This window comes from Lissotriton vulgaris, chromosome 5 (assembly GCF_964263255.1).
Source record: "Lissotriton vulgaris chromosome 5, aLisVul1.2, whole genome shotgun sequence".
In the NCBI taxonomy this organism is placed as follows: domain Eukaryota; kingdom Metazoa; phylum Chordata; class Amphibia; order Caudata; family Salamandridae; genus Lissotriton; species Lissotriton vulgaris.
Window position 1 is genome coordinate 749,315,193 of NC_141693.1, and position 20,310 is coordinate 749,335,502.

Here is a 20,310-nt window from a genome sequence, read left to right on the forward strand (position 1 = left end):
ATACATTGTACGTGACAAGTATTGAAACTTTAGAGATGAATGAAGGGGTGCTAAAGGGCGAATCACAAAGATTATTTTGTGATATCTGGGATGAAAGGAAAAGTTCATAATGGGCTAATATAAGTACACTCTGGGGTGTGGGCATTTTCAGGTGCCTTTTAGAACCCTCGAGGTGTACATCAATCTTAAAAATAGACCTGTGTAAAGAACTTATATGGTTGTAATGACAAAAGCAAGTTTCATTACCGAGGAGTAGCTTTCAAACCCACAGCTGAATATTAGGTTCTGCTCACTCATCATGCATCAATCCTCTCTTCTATCAATGAAATCTGCATTCTCTTGGCAGCATTCACAGCTTCCCCTACTGCAAGTCAAGAAAATAGAGACAAAGGAGCTGGTCTTGCATAACTTGGGCTAGTCACCCAAAAGGTGACTTCTGATTATGAAGGGTGCATGCAAAATAGGTAATTGTTTCAGAAGGTGAACTCAGTGTTTGGATTAGTGGTCACTTAGTGTGTGGGGGCATACAAATTCACTCGTTGATTTTTAATTATTAAAACACACTTTTTAAACAATATTTTTTCCTGTAGGACTGTCCCACTGGAAGATCGCCAAGCCCCAAAATCAGGCTCTTCCATAATCTGTGGTATTGAGGGCAAAAGGGTGAGGAGTTAGTTGGCTTCTGTAGAGCAAAGCCAGGAATCTGTGCCATGTTACTCATTTTTCAGGACCAAAAGTGTTTAAAGTACCACACCTGATCAGTCTTGCTCTTTTTGTAAGATGCAGAGTACAGACTTGTTGGGAATCCCACAATCTTCCAGTGACTTGTTCAGGTCAGAGAAGCTCCTGCGTGGGACTTCCATTGTTTCAATGCTACATTTCTTATAACGAACAGATGCCCTCTTTTCTGTCACAGCTATTATGGTTTGAAGAGTATCAGTGGGCCGAAAATAGCGCTCATATCTACGGCCTGATGGAGATCTCACAGCGAGAAGTAATCTTGGCTCCTCCTGTGGTTCCTCTAGGTCCAGATATGAAGAAGAACTTTTCTCGTTTGCAGTATCTTGCAGCTTCTCTGAAATAGTGGATGGTGTTGCCACAGGTTCTTTCGAGCTTTGTGCTCTAGCCTTACTTTTAGCTGGTCTGTCGCCTCTATAGAACGGCTTTCCCGGTATTTCCTGCAGTCTCTCTTTCAAATGGAGCTTGCTTGTTTGCTCAGACACATTGCTCTCAGCACTGTCTCCTGTCCCCTTTCTTCTGATGCAAGGCAAAACTGTGTACTTGTTCAAGGAAGAAGAAGGTCTAGATGGCATCTGCTGCAGGAGCTCAGGGATCTCTTCCTGACTCATCCGGACATTAGACAGTTTCTTGCTGGTGGCAGAAGCAGAGTTTCGCTGGCTGTGTGGCACTTCATTAGAAACAAAAGCCGGAGATGGAATTGGCACTGGCAAAGACAAGGGCTCCACATTCTGAGAGAGGCTCACACTGGCTCTGGTGCGTCCTTTCGCAGACTTGGGCCGTGTCACGTGCATGGTGACTATGCTTGGCTGCCACGTGAAAACTTCAGTTCTTCCTGAACTATTGAAAAATTCAGGTGGTGCTATGGCCATTGCTCCTCAGGAAGCCTAAAAGAAAAAAAAGAAAACATGAGATCACAACATTTCTTTGGTTCACTTTTCTGGTTTCCTGTATAAGATTGCTCTGCAACTTTCTACTGCTCTTTCAACAGCACCAACTCGCTCCATGCACAGTACATCCCTGCTTCCTCTGCGGAATTGCGGAGAAGTTCACTTGACTATCTCATAGTTTTCTTACATCAGCAGAAGGAAGATTTAACTTTGAGAGGTTAGAGGCACATCTCAAAAAGAATCCTTCATTCATTCACGAGCAGGACTTCTGTGCTTGTTTCCTTCCGATTCGACAACAATATCGTTTCTGTAATTCAGTTTTTTTAAGTTACCTCTGCTGCTTTTTATTGTCATACTAGCACAGTTTACTCCTTTCCCTGTATGCCCTTCTTTGAAGGGTTTATTGTGCTGCCTCTTTGTAACTTAGAACCTTGACTATTCACCTTCCATCTTTATTTTTTCTATCATGAGTAAAACCAAACACCCTCACTTTTGGGTGGTTATGAAAATATAGTCCGTTCTTTAACACTTTTTCATGCAAAAGTGATATGGCAAATTAACTGCAAAAGGAATAACTACACAGACCACAAGGCAATAGGACACCAGCAAAGAATAGAAAAGTCTACTAAAGCCAAGAACCACGCCTAAAATGTATTAGGGTTGGTTTGATGGAGTTTGGATATCTCATGGTGCTTCATAGGGACAAGTGGCATTAGGGTATGAAAATGTAACTGACTTCAAACTGGTATTGTTACAATACTATAAAAAGTTCCAAGACGAGTAAAACTGATATCCGTGTTGCACTAAATACTTCATGAGGAAACTTATTACTGCATTGATTACTACAGTGACCAAAATGCAATATGGGTGGGTATATGGAAATGTGCTGTTAAAGATAAACAAGAAATAATATAACTACAATGTCTATAATGCAGTGGGAGGCCAGAAAGCAAGAAGGCAATTAAAAACCTCAAAGAATACTCCTGTAAGTAGTGCTAGTTTGATTAACTGGACCTGAAGTCTATGTCTGCATCAAAAGTTTATATCTAGCATGGTTTAAATTATTAGAGATCCGCAGATACCAACATTTTGGTGTTACCATAACAGCCTTCTCTGAAAGACGTACAACTTTAAAAATCTCAGAATACAGGTACACCCATATCCTGAGTCACAAAACCACCGTTATGCTGACAGAATGCCAACTCCTCAGCCGAGGTGAAAACACATCCAAATCACTGCGCATAGAAACACTCTGAAGGCAAAAGAGCAACTGACAATTTTTTTTTAATAGCATATCAGAGCAGCAAAAATTATGAAATATAAATACAGAACCAAGTATAACAGCTAGACTTCAAATAGATACAAGAACCAAACCGTCAAGTTTTTTTTTTATAATTACTTGAAGCTCAGTAAAGATCGGGTCGTTTTCAAGGTATGCAAGACGTTATTCCAATCTACAGGGGTCATATAGGAGAAGGACTACATTCTTGTTCTAGTCGTGTTGTATTTAGAAATTGCCAAGGACATGAATTGGCAGATGTACAATGAAATATTGCATGCACAAACAGGTTTGTTACCAGTTTGCGCATGCAATATTCCTCTGGGCCATGTACTAACACTTTAAATAGTTTTTTGCGAGTGCCTCATTAATATTCGTGAGGCTCGCCTTTTGCGACCCCATTGGGAATCGCAATCAGTGTTTCTGACACTGTTGTACATTGTAAATTGCGAGTCGCAATAGACCGCAAATTGCGAGTCCTAATTTACACTGGTCGTACATCTGACCCGAAGTGCTTAACATTTGTGGCCCCTAAAATATACTTTTCACTGCTACAGGAACGAGGGATCTACTGTGTACGGAATTATTGCAATGCTAACCAATAGATCTCACAGCAGATAAGTGAAAATTTGCCGCTGTTGATATCAACCTGAAGGTATGATGCAACATTGCCTCTCTTTTGCAGTTGAAGGCTTTACATTCCAAACAACACACTGGAGGTCTCTCTGGCTGTCTATGGACATCAGACTGCACTTTCTCAAGCTTAAGGAAGAACTGTTCTCGCACCAATTTCTGCAAGTGTTTGGACATTGAAGCCTGTATGACACTGGAGGCATACATGGGATTCATGGTGAAAGGAGAAAGAATCAAGTTGCTATTGCACAGCCATGCAGTTGCACCTCCAATGAGTGTTCGAGTTGTGCATGCATAAACGTCTCCGCTATGAGACAAAACTAATCAATGTTTCTTGACTATATCTCCCACCACAAAGAGTTGCTGATACGGTCCAGCAAAACTGCTAGCCTCATAGTCCATACTACATTTTGTTTGATACACTTGCACCACAAATTAATGTGGGGATACTAACTTAATTTTCTAGCCTCAAATTTCTTCATGTTTACTGAGCATTTTAAAATTTGGGATTTTACATATTGCTTTTTCATTTAAACACACTTGATCAATCTGCTAATATTATTTAATTTTTAGGCAGTTGAGGAAACCCCGAGTAGGCTTCACAAACCTCCAGAGTAGGCTTTGCGGACCCCAGTGGCCCCGGACCACAGGTTAACATCCACTGCCTTAGACTGAACCTCCACTGGTGAATGTAAATTGACTGATCAGGCCAAAGAGTAGGGATGGGGTGCTATTCTGAGTACTCCATGTGCCATGTTTCCCAATAACCCCATCTACACAGGACTTCCACATCAAATTAGGAATGTCCGTAACTGCATACAAAATCATAGTCCACTTAATGAAGAAGACACAAGAAGTAACGTATCATGTACATTTTTGTGGGAGTTACAAACTCGAGGTCAGCTCTCACATGGTGCACAAAATATTTAGGGATTCATTTAATTGACGAGGTGAGGTACACCCAGACCTTCTAAACCTAGTTTAAGTGATACTATATACACTCTCATATTTGGTCTTAATCATATTGCTCCCTATTTGCACCTACTCGTTTACTAAGGAGATAGAGTAGTGGGATCAGGACGAAACCGGATTCACTAGGATTTTACTAATGCCAGGCTCCCCAAACCTGGTACCTGCAGCATCCCTGCGCTAGAATACTCTCCACTAGTTGTAGGTACTGAGGAGTATTATTAGGGATGGACATTGCTAGGCCTGAAGGTTTAAACGGAAGGTCCACCATTCAAATCCCTACTTCAGGGAAAAGGAAAGTGTTTTAAGGATTACTAAACCAATATCTTTTCCCCACGAAATCATTTTTCAGACAATCGAGGTAGGGGCTAGAGCTGAGCCAGAACATAGGTATGGGATTTTCAGGTATGCAGTACCACCCATTAGTTTAATCGTCCTCTGCAATGTACCTGCATGCCTGCGTACTTGTCACTTACTTCTTAGACTTCAAAATGTTGTGCTGCCATCCAATTCTGGGTCATGGTGTAACTCGGAGATTTTGGAGGCAGGTGTTGGAAGGGGATCCACCTGTTCCGAGGCAACAACATCCAGAGGCTCAGGACAGGCATAGTGCCACAAGCTGTAGACTTACGCTGCCCCCAGGCTATGTCCCAGTCACTCAGCTTCCATGCAGAGGCATCTACACACTACAGTGATGTTCTTTCCAACTAACTCCTTATCACAAAACAGACAGGTAAAGGAAGACGTCTGGAAAGCCCCTCCATCCACTTCATCTATCACACAGCTACTTTCCGTACAATAGTAGCCATGCACTGCGGGAATCTGTCCTCCTATTGCTTTTTCTAGGGAACACTAAAAGGTATCCCACCCCTTCCATGACATATGGGCACTGCCAGCTAAGCCGACACACAGGAGCATACACACAATAGCATTAAACCTCCTTATTATGAGTTTCGCATGGTTGGCCAAGTCACTTCCCTTGGCACTGCCAGCTAAGCCGAGACACAGAAGCATACACACAATAGTATTCAACCTCCTTATTATGAGTTTCGTATAGGTTGACCAAGTCACTTTACTTGGCACTGCCAGCTAAGCCGGGACACAGAGGCATACACACAATAGTATTCAACCTCCTTATTATGAGGTTCGCACGCTTGACCAAGTCACTTCACCAGCCAGTCTATTCAGTCTCTAAGGAAGGACCTTTAAATATACTAATGCGAATACTACAGTGCAAGAACAAAACACACAAAAACAACACATAAACGCACACAAGCATATAATCCTAGCACAGACAATAGTATACAAAAGAAGATGACAGGATGGACAGGGATGTTGAAACAATAAAGTCACAGGGAAATGTTGCACTTATGTTGCCCAAAACTCATTAACTGGGAGGCAGTCCTGGACCAGGAAGCATTTAACCAGCATATGTCTTCCTTATTCTCTAAGGCTACTATAAAGATCTCCACACAAAAGCAGCTAAGGACCGCTTGCACCACCTCTTGTCATCGGTAAAAAAACAGAAGATCGAAAAATAATAACTATCCCGCCAGAAAAGGCTGGAGAAACTCTTACCTTGTTGTGTGGAGAGAAGGTGCTCTTTGGGCTTTGCATTTTGAGGTGCTTCAGAGCAAAAGTCGCCGTACACTTTCAGTTAAGGGCTTGTCAGCACCATTCCTAAGTAAGAAAATATAAAAGTACATGAAAGTAATTGTCACAAAAGTATTTTACCAGTACAATAAATTAAACATGTAATGCCTATTGTTGTATAGTGATCCATTCAAACGGGGCCTCATGTCTAGTTGCTTCAAAGATTCACCATATAAAATTTACAATGGGTCCATAACCACATAAGAAGTCAAATTAATAGTATAAGGAGCCTCTTTGATAAATTAAAGGGGACCACGGAGTGCAGATTAAAATGCAATGATCTTTACCTAGTCCAGTATATCGAACAATCACCAACAGGCAATCCAGAATGTTCCTTTATTCGATGAGGTCTATATACATTTTCAGATTTATTAAGGCAACATTCACACACATTTGGCCTCATTTTTTCTCATGTTGTACAATGGATAGTGTTCTCCTGACATAGTAATCTATTTAGGATTGCCTCATTATTCTTTAATGCCCTATAGAGGCCAGAGTTTACCAATTGATGCACAATAGCACACATTTCCCTTTTTCTCTACAAGGGCCTGGATGCTCCTTCTACATTATTGCTGCTCGAATTGTCTTTAAGAAGTAGAGATCATCTAATTCTCTTCATAGAGAAGAGCAGTTAGAATTCTCATGACACAATGAAGCAACTATTATTAGACCGGTCAGCCTTAGGGTGGTCTTCTCCCAAACGTTTTGCCTCTTCCCTCCATCTGTTTGCTGATATTCGGCCTTAGAACTCTATGCCCTTTACCACCGATAACCACTGCTAAAGTACTTGCACTCATTCTCCTAAAGATGGTAAAATTGGCTTATACCTAATTTACATACAAGTCGCTTGTAAAGTGTTATACCAAATAACCAGGCTATTACTGGGCCTGTAGCATTTACTGTTCCACCCACTTAAGTAACCCCTTAAAACATGCCCTAGAGCTGCCATTGTAGCCTGAAGGCAGTTTTAAACTGCCAATTCGACTTGGCAATATAACCCCCTTGCCAAGGCTGAAACTCCCCTTTATTTGCATATACATCACCCCTACGATAGGCCCTAGGTAGCTCATTGGGCAGGGTACATTGTAAATATAGGATTGGACTTGTACTATTAAGTTTTAAATGTTGTGGTCATGAAAAAATCCTACATTCATTTTTTACTACTGAGAGGCCTACCTGTCCTATAGGATAACGTTGGGTTACCTTATTACACTTAATAAGTGATTTTACTTGGGAACAGCTAAGCATTTTGTGTTTGGTATCTATGAAATCGTGATTAAAAATGCTCATTAATGGTAAAGTCAGATTAAAATTGCAATTTTAAAATTCCACTTTTAAAAAGTTGTTTTTTTCTGCCCTTTGCTATTTGGTACCTGCAGCTTGTCCTACGTCACATGACTGGGTGTGGTTGGCAGTTGGAATTTGTTAATTCTTTCCAGAAAGTTACACAATGGAGGGATGGCAGGATGGGCAGGCGGAGCTGGGCACAGCCCCACCTGCAACTTAAAAGGTCATGCTCTGCCTTCACACAAACGACTTGCCACCACAGCATTGTCCCTGAAGCCAGTTTGGTGCCAGGGCAGGGGAATCAGGAAATTCTAAACACTTCGAAGGACAACTTCTTGAAACTTCTCCTACATTCAAGAAGGCACAAGGTATACAAAGGGACCATTAGACCCACTCTTCAGTTCACTTTCTGAACCTGCGAAAGAACTCCTAGGGGACTGATTATTGTGGTCTGCTCATCTATCTGCCCAAAGTGCATCACCTTTTGACCTGACTTTGCGGTAGCTCTCGCTACGTTTGTTTCTGCAGCAGCAAATTCTTTTCAGTGGTCCTTCACCAAAGGGGTATCCGACGTCCTGGAACTCTTGGCTCAGCCCCCTGACTCAAGTCAAGTCAAGTCAAAGATACTTTATTCGACAAATCAATGCCATAAAAGTGAACATCCGCTGGGGATGGTCGCCTTCCAAAAAAGAGACTGAGAGCCTGATTTAGATTTCAACAGACGGGTTACTCTGTCACAACGTGATGGATATCCTATCTACTGAAATCTAAATCAGGCCCTAAATTCGAACATAGAAATTTTCATCGCAACTCCATTCAGCGGTTCCCCGACTACGACGCATCCTCCTGAAACACTACCTGCAGACTTACCTTGCTTAGCTCTACCTTCTCAGAAACTTTGCTTTAAAATTTAGTTTAAGTCTGAATGTACGAGCTGACCGGGGCCAATACACTTCTTGTATGCAACCCTCATTCCATCGCGGTCCGCCATGTTTTTCGACTTTGACCCGTTCTTGCGTGACTAGATGTGCGGGTTTGGCGCTTTGAGCTTTTAGGCGCTAGAGTTTATGGAAAAAAAAAATCATAACTCAAGTTCAACTGATTGGATTTTTGTTTTGGTGTCAAGAAATGTCTTACATTTTACACCCTTTTTAGGTTGAGCATTCAAGACCTCTTGTATACTTTAGTATATACTTATACGTGTATGTAGTTTGTGGGCTCTGGAGATCAGCCCTAGGACTTGTCTGCTTCCACTCAGGGACTTTTTATTTTTTGGGCAACTGCCTCTATTTAACTTTCTTGATAGAAAATGACCAGCGAGATCAGTAAAATACCAGAATCACATTAGCACTCTCTAGATTCCAGTCCATAGAAATTGTCTTCCACGAGCACAAGTAGACAATTATTTTTTTCGCAAATCTTGTATTTTCATTGATATTACCACCGAAGGCCTTGATTTCATATTAAAAACAGAGCTTTGGACTATACCATTTCCCGCTGAAAGTCAATATTTCTCTCCATGTGTTCCCATACCTGGCGTGTCACACAGTTTGGTGCTTACTTTCCCTCCATGTTAAAGAACAGTAGATGTTTTAGCACCCAGGCTTATGTGCTGCATAGCTAAATACATATAAGGTCCCTAAATTGTTGTGGGATTTCTCTTGTGTTGTGTTTTCACTTTATTACTGTTTGTTTGCTGCATCAATACTTTACACATTGACTCTAAGTTAAGCATAACTGAATGTTTGTGCCAAGCTAGCAAGGTTTACGCACAGGTTAATTTTGTGACCTTTGTGGTTCACCCTGACAGCGATTTTGAATGTTACTTGAACTGGGGACACTCCTCATTCAACCAACATCACAATTTCTCGCAGCTATGAATATCATTACAATTGTTTAGAGAATGAGTCTTGTTATGGGGTACAGAAGTTAAGATTCTCCCCACGCTGCATAGAACACTTGATCCTTCTTATGCAGTACGGTAACTTTTATTTAATAATTGTTTTTAATAGTGCAGTCAAGGCCTCAAGAGAGACAGAGTGTTTTTCACATCAGTTCTGATATTACAATATTGACAGTTGCAAACAACATCTATAGAAAAGGAAAGCAGAATCTTGCAATTGATATACACATTCAAAATTAAATTGATGACCACTAAACCTTATAAGAATATGTAGTATGATACATGACGCAACAGACCAACAGCAAATGCAATCCTATGGGGGAACAGGAATATATTTCATAATAATGTTGGGGCGATTAACAATAGGCCCAATTCCAACAATATTCACCGGATTATTGGTATTCTTTACAATGAGGGAATCTTTAGTTTCTGTCTAGACTGTCCCATGCACACACCTTTGATAAACAGAAGTAGCCCTGAAGCAGACTTTTAAATTCTTTTCCTGAAGATGTCAGGAAGATTTTGTCCTGGTGTTTAGTGGGACCATGGGTGCAAAAGCCTGAGAAGAACTGTTTCAGTCTCTTCGCCTTTTTGAATCATAGTATTTTACAAAGTAGGCAGTCTAATAGTGCTGTCCCCCTGTAAAGAATGGTTTCTGAGTCAGGTATCTTGGTGTACCAGAGAGGAGGGTTTATATGATGATTCTGGCCCCAATGGGTCACCGTTACAAAAGTAATCAGGAATGAGAACACACAGTGGCGTCTGTACATTGACTAGTTACCACCTAGGCAGCCTAGCAGCCAGAATTCTCCTCATGCTGTGAAACATCTAGAATTTAATTACACGTTACAGAGTGTATAGTATGACTCCTGGTATGCAATACAACAAGTTGTATGCCTCTATTGAGAATAAAGGCTAACATTCTCTTTATGAGGTATAGCAGCTAGGATTCTCATTATCAGGATGATGGTGGATATTCTTCTTGAGCAATTTAGTTGCAACTTTACTGTTTAGTATCTCTTTATTTACTTAGAAATGTTATACAGCACATTCAATCTCTCCACAGCACTATATATTTGAAAAAGACCATGTAAAAAAAAGCCAGGAAGTTAGAGTAAAATAGGCTAAAGTAGAAAACGTTTGAATCATACTCTTGAATTGTGCCCCCGCCCCTTCTTTGAATTTGGCATTAAAGAAACTAGAATTTTCCTAACTCAGAAGAGATGCTATTTATTTCATTTTATTACTGATTTATAGAGCGCATGACTGCCCGTAAGCGTCCCAGCGCTAATGCTTTTAATGAAGCAGAGCTGATAAGAATCACCATATACAATTTGGCAATGAGAAATTGCCTTATGGATTATGTTGGCAATGGTTATCCTTAGGCAGTACAATAGCTTGAACTCTCCTTATGCAGAGGTTTGGGTTCTTCCAATGGAGAGTAGAGTCTATTATTCTTCCTGTGCAATATAGCTGCTTCGAATTTCCTTATCCAAACAAGACATAGGATTCTTCCTGTAAAGCACAGTGGTTAAGATTCTTTAAACATGGTTCCATCCTCCCAGGCATTATAGTTGCTAGGGTTTCTTCTTATTTGCAATGTAGCATCTTCATGATGCAATTTAGGGAGCAGAATATATATACACATAATTATTACATTTGTAAACAACACTCCTCCATAAAGAGTGTGTACATCTATGACGCAGTAGAGCGGCACATACTACGCACCAGCAGCATATTGCCTAAGACTCTATGAAGTTGAACAGTGTAGATTCTCCTGAAAGTTTAACAAACATTAACAAAGTGAATAGGCCTCGCTTTGTTACAGGCCATGAAGACAACACCATAGGAACACACGGAATACACAAATACGAAGTCACGCATGAACACGCTGGAAAAAGATCGGCATACATGCTCGCTCAGACAGTACTACGAGAATGAATGTGTGCAAACAATGCCAAATGATATCTTATGTAGCTGTGTGTACTTCAGAAATAAATGAAAGGAACTAAAGTAAACAATATTATGTATGACATTTTATCTCTCAGATACCTTGGTAAAGCAGAGCCAGCTAAGAGAAAGACATGGAAGAACAGGGTGAAAACCCAAGACTACCGCAAAGTCTGCACACTCTAATACTTCAACAAATGAAACAAGGTGAAAGTAAGGTGAAAGAACTGCGTTGATGACTATATCGATTCCTTTAATAACTTCCTGCAAGGTTTCAACTTTCACATATTGCTCAGTGCTTGGGTCTTTTTAGTAAACAGGTTTTGAGTCCAGAGGACACCTTGTGTGGCTGAGGATTATCTTTTTCACAATTTCTTCAAATTATTTTCACTTTGTTGTTTCATTAGTCGTTTCCCGTTATTTGTTTTCATATTTTATCCACTGCTACTAACTAAATCAGGGCGCAATTAAGCACCATATAGGCAGTGCATAACTGGGTTATATCTGCCTTCTCACATTACTTTCTTAATCTTCACCAAATCACCTTTTCAATTAGCAGCCCACACAGATATCTATATCTCCGCACATACGGGGGTATATGTACAAGGAAGTGGCTGAGTGAGGGGTTAGCCATCATGGCTTAACGCCTCACACCGCCACTTAAGAAATGCAAGGCTGCACCATATTTACAAGGAAATGGTGCAGCCTTGCGTTCCCCCCTGCGCTGGCGCTACACTTAGCAGTGTAGCGCCAATGCAAGCACACCCTTGCAGCATAGTGCAAGGGTGTCTGCATGCAGGGGAAGATTGTTAATGTGTAGGAAGTTCCCCCTTCCTGCACATAAACAATCTTTAAATGGCATTTTATCACTTCTATGTGTGCTGCATAATGCTGCACACATGGAAGTCACAAAATGTATTTTTTTTTAGATTGTTTATGTGCAGGAAGGGGGACCTTCCTACACAAACAATCCAAGGCTTTTTGCTTTTTCCATGTGTGCTGCACAAAGCAGCGCACATGGAAAAAGAAAAAAAGAGGAGAAAAAAAGCATTTCTCCTCATTTCACCAACTAAAGACCAGGTTTTCCCTGGTCTTAATTTTGGCGGTGCCTCCTATTTACGCTGCCCTTGTAAATGGGGGGCAGCGTAAAAAACAATGGGTGTCGAGGTGAAACGCCCACCACAACACCCACTGCCCACCCCTTTAACGCTAAGCATAGCGTGAAAAGGGGCCTTATTTACCAGGCAGTGTTAAGCCACTTAACACTGCCTTGTAAATAAGGTGAGGCACTTATCGTCTTTCAGTCGTTCACTGACGACTGAAAGTGACGTTGTGATGGCGATAGGGACTTGTACATATGCCCCACAGTCTTTTCGTATCCTCCATTGTACTAAAGGGAGCAATATTTAATAAGAGGGACCTAACTAGAGACTTCGTTCCTCTTTCAAGACCTGTGTTAACTATGACATACCAGTCGAATCAATCAAATCTTTATTCGACCTATTTAGGTCATAAAAAGTCACAAAATAAATGCTCACGACAAATAAATTAGTAACACAAAAGAGACGGGAGTAATAGGATATGCACTAAAAAGAGAGATAATTACAGTACATCTTCGAATCTTTTCATGCTCGTGAGCCCACACCACCCTGAATTTTATTCCTTTCCTTCATAACCTTCTGAAATTTCAGGGAAGACCAAAACACATATTGACTGTTTTTGCTAGATATTCTTACCGCGATACTTCTCATCCATCTAATGGCTTCAATAAACTTGTGGAGTTGAAGGACTTGTTTGCCTAAGAGACGCATTACATGTGAACTGTTGAACATCAGACATGCTTACTGTGTCTTAGCAGAGCCTGTGTAACAAGGCATGCAATGCCTACATGATATGCAGAACAACTATGTTGCACTGGTTATAAACAGAAACGGTACCAAATATTTTAAAACTGTTTTTGCTGCATGTACATAACAAACTGAGTGGTGTGATATCCTATTTATTTAGAAAATATACGTGTTAACTTTTGTGGAGGTCAGTATTCCCATGTAGTGCACTGCAATAGTAATCTGAATGAATTCTTATGTGGCATGGGTTCTTCAAAGTCTAACAACCTGAATTTAACAGAAATCTTTGGCGTTTTGTTGTGTTATGCAATATCACTGGGATCGGTATGTATTTATGAGTGTCCGTGATTAAACCACTGCCACCTCTTTGTAATCAGTTATAGCACTAACACTGGGTTTACTTTTACTACCTTCTTTTTCTCTCTTCCCCTCCCCTACACTTAGGTCCATCACGCCGCGGCCAGGGCGACTGACGCTGGAATCTGGGGATCATGGTTCGATCCCCGGCGCCGGCGGCAGGTTAGCCCAGCACCATGTGACTCTGGGCAATTGCTTGCTTAATCTTCCCGACGGCCCCCAGCGCCTAGCGACCCTTACGGGTGATTGTGCGCTTTACAAATGTGGATTATTATATTATTATTATTACATCTAGATTATCCCATTCTACCCTTACCGACCCTACCTAATGACCCCTCCTCATCTACTCCTTCCTGCCATACAAATCTTGCATTAATCTTCCAGCCCCATATCTCAATCCACGTTCACTCACTACACCCACTTATCAATCCAAAACCATCATTAACTCTCATTAGTGAAGTCTCTATCCCTCACCTTCCAAAGGCGATATTCAAACAAAAATCTGGGAACCCTGGCAGTCAATACTAGGACAAATCCTGGCTCCCCAGCCTTCCTCTTCTTTCAGCTACCCAAACCTGTCTTTCACTTCTCTTTGTTCTTCCTCCACTACCTTCATACTCATCACAAGGTGCCCTCTTCTGTCCAGGAAAATCATTATTAATCACACACACCTCACTCATCTCTCCAATACTGTACTGTTGGACCTGGGGTGTTCCAGTTCACATTGGGTAGCCTGGCCCAGAGCAGGAAGGTCTAATCCAAAAGCATCAAGGTTAAGCTTGCGTCACGCCCTCACAGTAACTCAGCATCCATCCATTCAAAAACGACACTACACCAAGTTTTTAGGAAAATATGGGCTGTTTTATAAAAATAATTCTGTTCTCTCTTATTTATCTCCTCTGATAGTTTTTTTGCTGTTCAAGTATTTCTCTAACAATTTCTTTGCACCAATTGAAACTCAACAGTTCCTTTTACTTGGTGATATACTTATTTTCCCAATTGATAAGAACTAAACATTCACTTCACAGTTTAAATTAAACAGCGGCAAGAGTGGTGTCTCCCGAGGGAGTAGTCAGAATGCACGTTACACTCAAAAGCTCTTTGACTTTTCAGACAGAATGATATTCAGGTTTAGAACAGTTGACATCCTTGATAAAAATGGTTTTGGCACAATACGGAACAGAGTCTGTCATCTACAAAGGTACAAGGATTCACTGTGTCATTCCAGGGGGAAGAAAAATAAGTTCCACAACCTGCTTCGCTAAAGGACATCAGATATTTACCACAGCGAATTTGCAGCAAGCTTTCCCCTCCACCCCTGTAATGAAAGGTTTAAGCAATAACACAGACAGTAATGGCCTTCAAATAAGCTCAGAGGCCTTTCTCTCCACTTGATGATCGTTCTCCACCTTCCCCACTTGTAAGAGACTCAGTGGCTTCCTGGAGTTCAATTCTCCCTGACCTGCCAACTCGATACTCTCAGTCAGGAAAGAGAGGAAGAACATAACCTCCGGGACCTTCTGTTGGTAGGTCCCGGTTCACTCGTTACCCCCAGATCGCTCCTTACTTCAATCGTTGGGCATCTATTTCCAATGTCTCGAGCAGCTGAGTGAGGCCAGCAGTTCCAGCAGGCCTCGGTCCACTCCCAACTGTGCCTCACCCACAGGTCAATCCACAAGCTCACGGAGCTGACACTGGGGAAAAGCTGCGCGGGCTGAAGGGAAGCGGCGACCGCGCCTCTCTCTCTACCTCACAGTGCGCCTCCTCTGCCGTCCTCCGGGAAAGCGGCACCACTGAGCAAGCGCCAGCAACCAGTGTCTCTTCCACTGAACCTGCTTGGTAGCGGCAAGCCTCCTGTTGCCGCTCCGCCCCCACTCTGGGACTAGCGTTCGCTTCACTGAGCCTGCGCGATTCCGCGGTGGCACGGTTCCTCTCAACTGCGCCCTCCCCTCACAGGGTCCAACGTTCCCCTCACCAGGCATGCGCAATTCCGCGGCGGCTATCTCTCCTCACGGCCACGCTACTGGAAGACACTGCCCCTGTCCCCTTCACCAGGCTCACTAGCTCCCAGCTGATCTCACTCGTGAGAAGTACTATTCCCGCATTGACAGTCTCTAGCTCAGGTGAGAGGGGGTCAGAAGGGGAGAGCGTGGAGCACCTATGGCCATAAACCAAAGGAGAACAAGGAGGGACGGGAGGGTTCAAATCCACAGCGCGATTCTCTCTTCTTTCGGGGTAATGCCCTCAGGGTTTCTAATAAGCTCACCCACTGGACCACAGGGCAGAACGATCTCTCAGTTCAGTCCCCCAAGATCACGCCCATTCCCTTCCCCCGGCTAGGGGTCAATTTCCAGGCTTTTGGGAGGGGCTTGTGTCCAGGGTCATCAGGAACACAACGTGGCAGGGCCAGGTCTGTAGACAAGAGGGGAGAGGGTGGTGAAAGCAGTAAGGAGGCAACCCTGAGTGGGAGGTCAACCCTCTGAATATCCTACCCCCACCTAATGCCACAGCCTGCAATCCAGCTGACTCTCTCTCTGCATGACAAAATGGCCACCCTACAGTTGGCCTTTTATACCCCCAGCCTCAAGTGTCCAGAACAGGCCAGAAGGTTCTAGATTCCCTATGTTAACCTATGGGTCCCTTCCTTGAAGTAACCGTTATGGTAGTTACTGGCCACCATTTTGGGAAACTAAGCTTGCCTTCAGAAAAGGAGGGATTTCTAGGCCTATAAGGAATCATGGGGTCAAGGAGCACCTAACCCCCCCGGTCAACACCTAAAATTCCCAGTGGACAAAAAAAATGAAAGGATTGAGGGGCAAAAAGGGGACAAAAATTAATAAATAAAAGGAAGGACCACCCAAAGGGCTGACAGGTCTAACATGTACCATCTGCCTTACCGCCAATACTCACAACACCATCAAGTCACACCTACGCCATCTGGCACAGTTCTAGGATCCTTCAAGTGAATTCTACACACATATTCTCCTCCCCTCCTGCTGAGAGCAAGCATCCACCTCTACAATTGCTCTTTAAACTTAAAATCCTCTCCTATCATCCCAATTAGACTAATCATTCTGCAACCAGCTAGTCTTTATCCTTATCCTGTGTAACACTAGATACCTAAACAAGAACAATTTCCACACCTATCACCTTACAATTGACTGCAGCCCAGATGCTCTTTTCATCACTGAAACTTGGCTAAGAGATTATCCATCCCCTATATTACTTGAAGAAATGCCTTCAGTCCATCTAACTCATCAGAACCTGTTGAGTAAGAAGGCCAGAGGTGGATTAGCTGTGGGAGTCAAGAACTCCTTTACCACATCAAGCCTCCATGAATAATTAGCCCCCGTAGAATAATCTTTGCTCGTCACCTTCACCTACCTTAAACTCATTCCTATTTATCCACTAAACCCTTTAACATAATCCAGCTTTCCCACGTGTTCTCCTTGACTTGGCAGTTAACATTATAAAAAGTGTTCACAATTACCCTAATGTATGCGCTCAAGGAGACTGCAACACTTACTTCAACAGGCAAGAACTTCACCACTCCTCAGGCTGTCTTGCAAATCTCAAATTACTCTACGCCCACTGACAAATGGCACCACATACTGGACATACTCTTAATTAATCTTCTCTTCACTAGGACTTTTCACAGTCACAGGAAAGGTACTTATTAAATAGAGCGACTACTAGATTCTCTACTTCAACATCAAGCTTCCAGTGTTGCTTATGAGTCCCAGAATAACAGAACACTCTATGGACTGTAAGAAATCAGACCCTGCCCACTTTCGATATGAATTTTCCACATCTTGATCCATAAACGTCAGGATGACATTCAAAAAGTTCTCCCCTAGAACACTGGTGTCTCCTCCACACCTCATCTGCTACAAAGCGAGCAGGGTAACCATGAATCTCAACATATTAAAAACTGAATGTTCAATTCTGGAAATGTGGTACAAAAAAGGCACACAACTGCTTTGAAAGGCACCCCTTCCAAAACCACTATAGAACTTACACAGATACCATCAGAAAGAGCAAATAAATGCCAGCACCTCCCCTCCTACACACACAAACCCCATCACCCCAATCTTTGAAGCAAAATGTAAAACCAATAAAAATGTTCAAAGTCACAAACTAATTCCATAATCCTAACTGCTTTTTATCTGGCATCAACCACACCCAGGAACTCCATGAATCCCTGTTTGACCACTCCATCAAAAAAACAAAATAATCTTGAATCCCAGTTCCTGGCGAAATTGCCCAGTCAAAGTGGTTCCCGGTTGTGAAATGTATCCTACTTATACAGATTCATAGCCTAGAGACAAATTCTACTGCCCGCTTTCAAGGCAGGTAATAATGCCAGCACAACAACAAACATGTGCCCGCCAAATTCACAAATCTCACATCTGCTGTTGCCGTCAAAATTGAGCAATCCTCATGGGAGTTTCCAAACCACCCCACAACCTCCCAATTCATGGCTATCCTATAGCAGCAAAGGCTTGACACAGGTGAGGCAGCTATTACGGGCCACTATCCATAGACTGTTCGAGGATACGCTTATTAAAAAAGGAGCCTTAAACCAAATGTCAGAAGATTTTTTTTTATCAGTGGAAGGCATTATAAAAGTATTCTAGAACACCAAAATATAGTGCAGCTGTTATAACCACTTTTTATTTAAAAAATCTTTAATAGTGAATATTATTAACACTGATGATATAATATCAGCAAATATAATATACACAACTGTGGACTTATAAATGCTCAGATCGACAATTTGTTTTGGATATTGTATAATGAACTAAAGTAGTAAAAAGTGACATCTTGATTAAGTATTTTTTCATATAATCTAATCTCAATTATATGCTTTACTTGGAATACTTCACAATTAAATAAATGTTCCCGTTTTCCCCTTGAGGAACAAACAAACAACACTGTAGGAAACTGAGTTTTTAGTTTATATGGATGAGAGTCTCACTAAAGTAATAAACACAATTATTGTCAGGGTAAACCACAAAAGTCACTAAATAAACTTTTTCTTAACCCTCTAGTAGCTTGGCACAAAAGCAGTCAGGCTTAACTTAGAGACAACATGTAAAGTATTTATGCAGCACTCAAACACAAAGTAATAAAGTGAAAACACAATACAAGAAAAATCCCAAATCAATTTAGAAGGATAGAGTCAAATGTAATAAATAAAATGATACCACAACGACAAAACGCAGGTACCTTGTCATGCTGGACTGGTTCTTTGTTACAAGTTCAGGGTGACCGCAATGGAGTGCGGGTCGTACACAGGGACTAAGTTTGTGCAGATGAAGAAGATTTTACCTTCTCAAAGTTCAACTCGAATGCTTGGAGGAGCTTAGCATTGGAGGGGGCTGCAAGGAGGTCAATGTCAGTGAAAGAAGCAGTTGGTTCTGGATCTTCCCGTTGATGGGAGATGCGAGAGGTCCCTGTTTGGCTCAAAAAGCAGGTGTCCGTCAGAACTTTGCATTGCTTCAGTTGTTGACGCAAGGATCCCATTCTCAGTCATAAAGAGCCCTCAACTTGTTTTTTTCCACTTGGAGTTCAGATTCTGCAGGTTCGAAGTAGGAGAAGTGGACTCTGATGCCAGCCAAGGTTTGTATGACGTAGAGGACACCTCTTGGGAAAGAGGACTCACTCCAGCAGAAGCCAGCAGCAGGGTTCAGGCAGATCCAGTTGGTGCTGATCAGCTCGGCAGTTGAAGAGAAGACGTCCATAAGCTTGTTGTCTCTCTGTAGTTCAAATAGGAGGTCAACCAACTGACCCTTGGAGTCACTTCTGGAGATCCTGGGTTCAATGCAAGCAGGTCCAATTTTCCTTCTGCAGATCAAAAGACAGTGCTTCTTCTGAATCTTCAACAGGATCAGGAGTATTCTGATGAGGGGGTCTGAAGAGACCGCATATACATCTAGTGCCAGTGTTTGTATGGGGTACTACTTCCAAAGTGGTTCTCGTCAGTTCTTCCCATTCGACTGAGATTGATTCAAACTGTCTAGGTTGACAAAGGCAAGGGTTAACACGGTATCACATTCCTGTGTGTGTGTGTTGCAGGCAGGGACCCTTTGAAATTTCAACAGTGCAGGGTACAGCTCCTCCCGAGCTCCCTTTGTCCCCATGTATGGAATACACAACATACCACGCCACAGGTAAGCCATTTGCAACCATGTCTACACCCTGGCTCCATTTGTCCCCATGTCTGGAAGAAACACATAATACACCACGCCACAGGTGAACCATTTGCAGCAATGTTACACTGAACACCGGCATTTCTCCATCTGTTCCCAAACTGAAGATATCATTATTAAGTGTACTGAGTTAACCCAGTGTTAGTCAACGGGAGAGATGGCCTTGCTACAGTGAAAACCACTTTAGGAGTTGTTCACTGTCAGGAATGGCCAGAGCCAACCAACACTTAGTCATGAAGCGCCAGTTCAGAGTCACTGCAGTTTTGAAACATTGACATTGTCATACATTTTTTTTTGTCGAAAACAGTGACAACATACTTTGGTGTACCCAACCCAAAAACTTCTGAAAAGCCGGTCAGTGTTAAAACAAATTTCATGAGATTAGGCACAACGTAAGACATGGGAGATTGTGCAATATAAAGTGCTGTTCCATTCCATTAATATTCTGACAAATTAATGTTTTAGCCTTCCTGGACCAAAACAACTGCCTCTTCAACAGTCATCCAGAATACCTCCCTTACAGTTGCACAGAGTCTACCTAAATGCTATCTGGCATGATCTCAAGAATACTATTAATACTAACAGTTCACAC

General features: G+C 42.1%; 1 protein-coding gene across 1 annotated transcript in view; it reads right to left on the bottom strand.

Annotated features, from left to right (window-relative positions):
• Window positions 1-531: 531 nt before the first annotated feature.
• Window positions 532-20,310, bottom strand: part of UBXN10 (UBX domain protein 10) — a 53,273-nt gene continuing 33,494 nt past the window's right edge. The window contains exons 2-3 of the mRNA XM_086922191.1: window positions 6,088-6,189; window positions 532-1,625 (exon numbers count right to left, since the gene is read on the bottom strand). Of these exons, the coding sequence (XP_086778317.1) occupies window positions 759-1,610 (852 nt within the window). The 5' untranslated portion in view covers window positions 1,611-1,625; window positions 6,088-6,189 and the 3' untranslated portion in view covers window positions 532-758. The remainder of the gene's footprint in view (window positions 1,626-6,087; window positions 6,190-20,310) is intronic.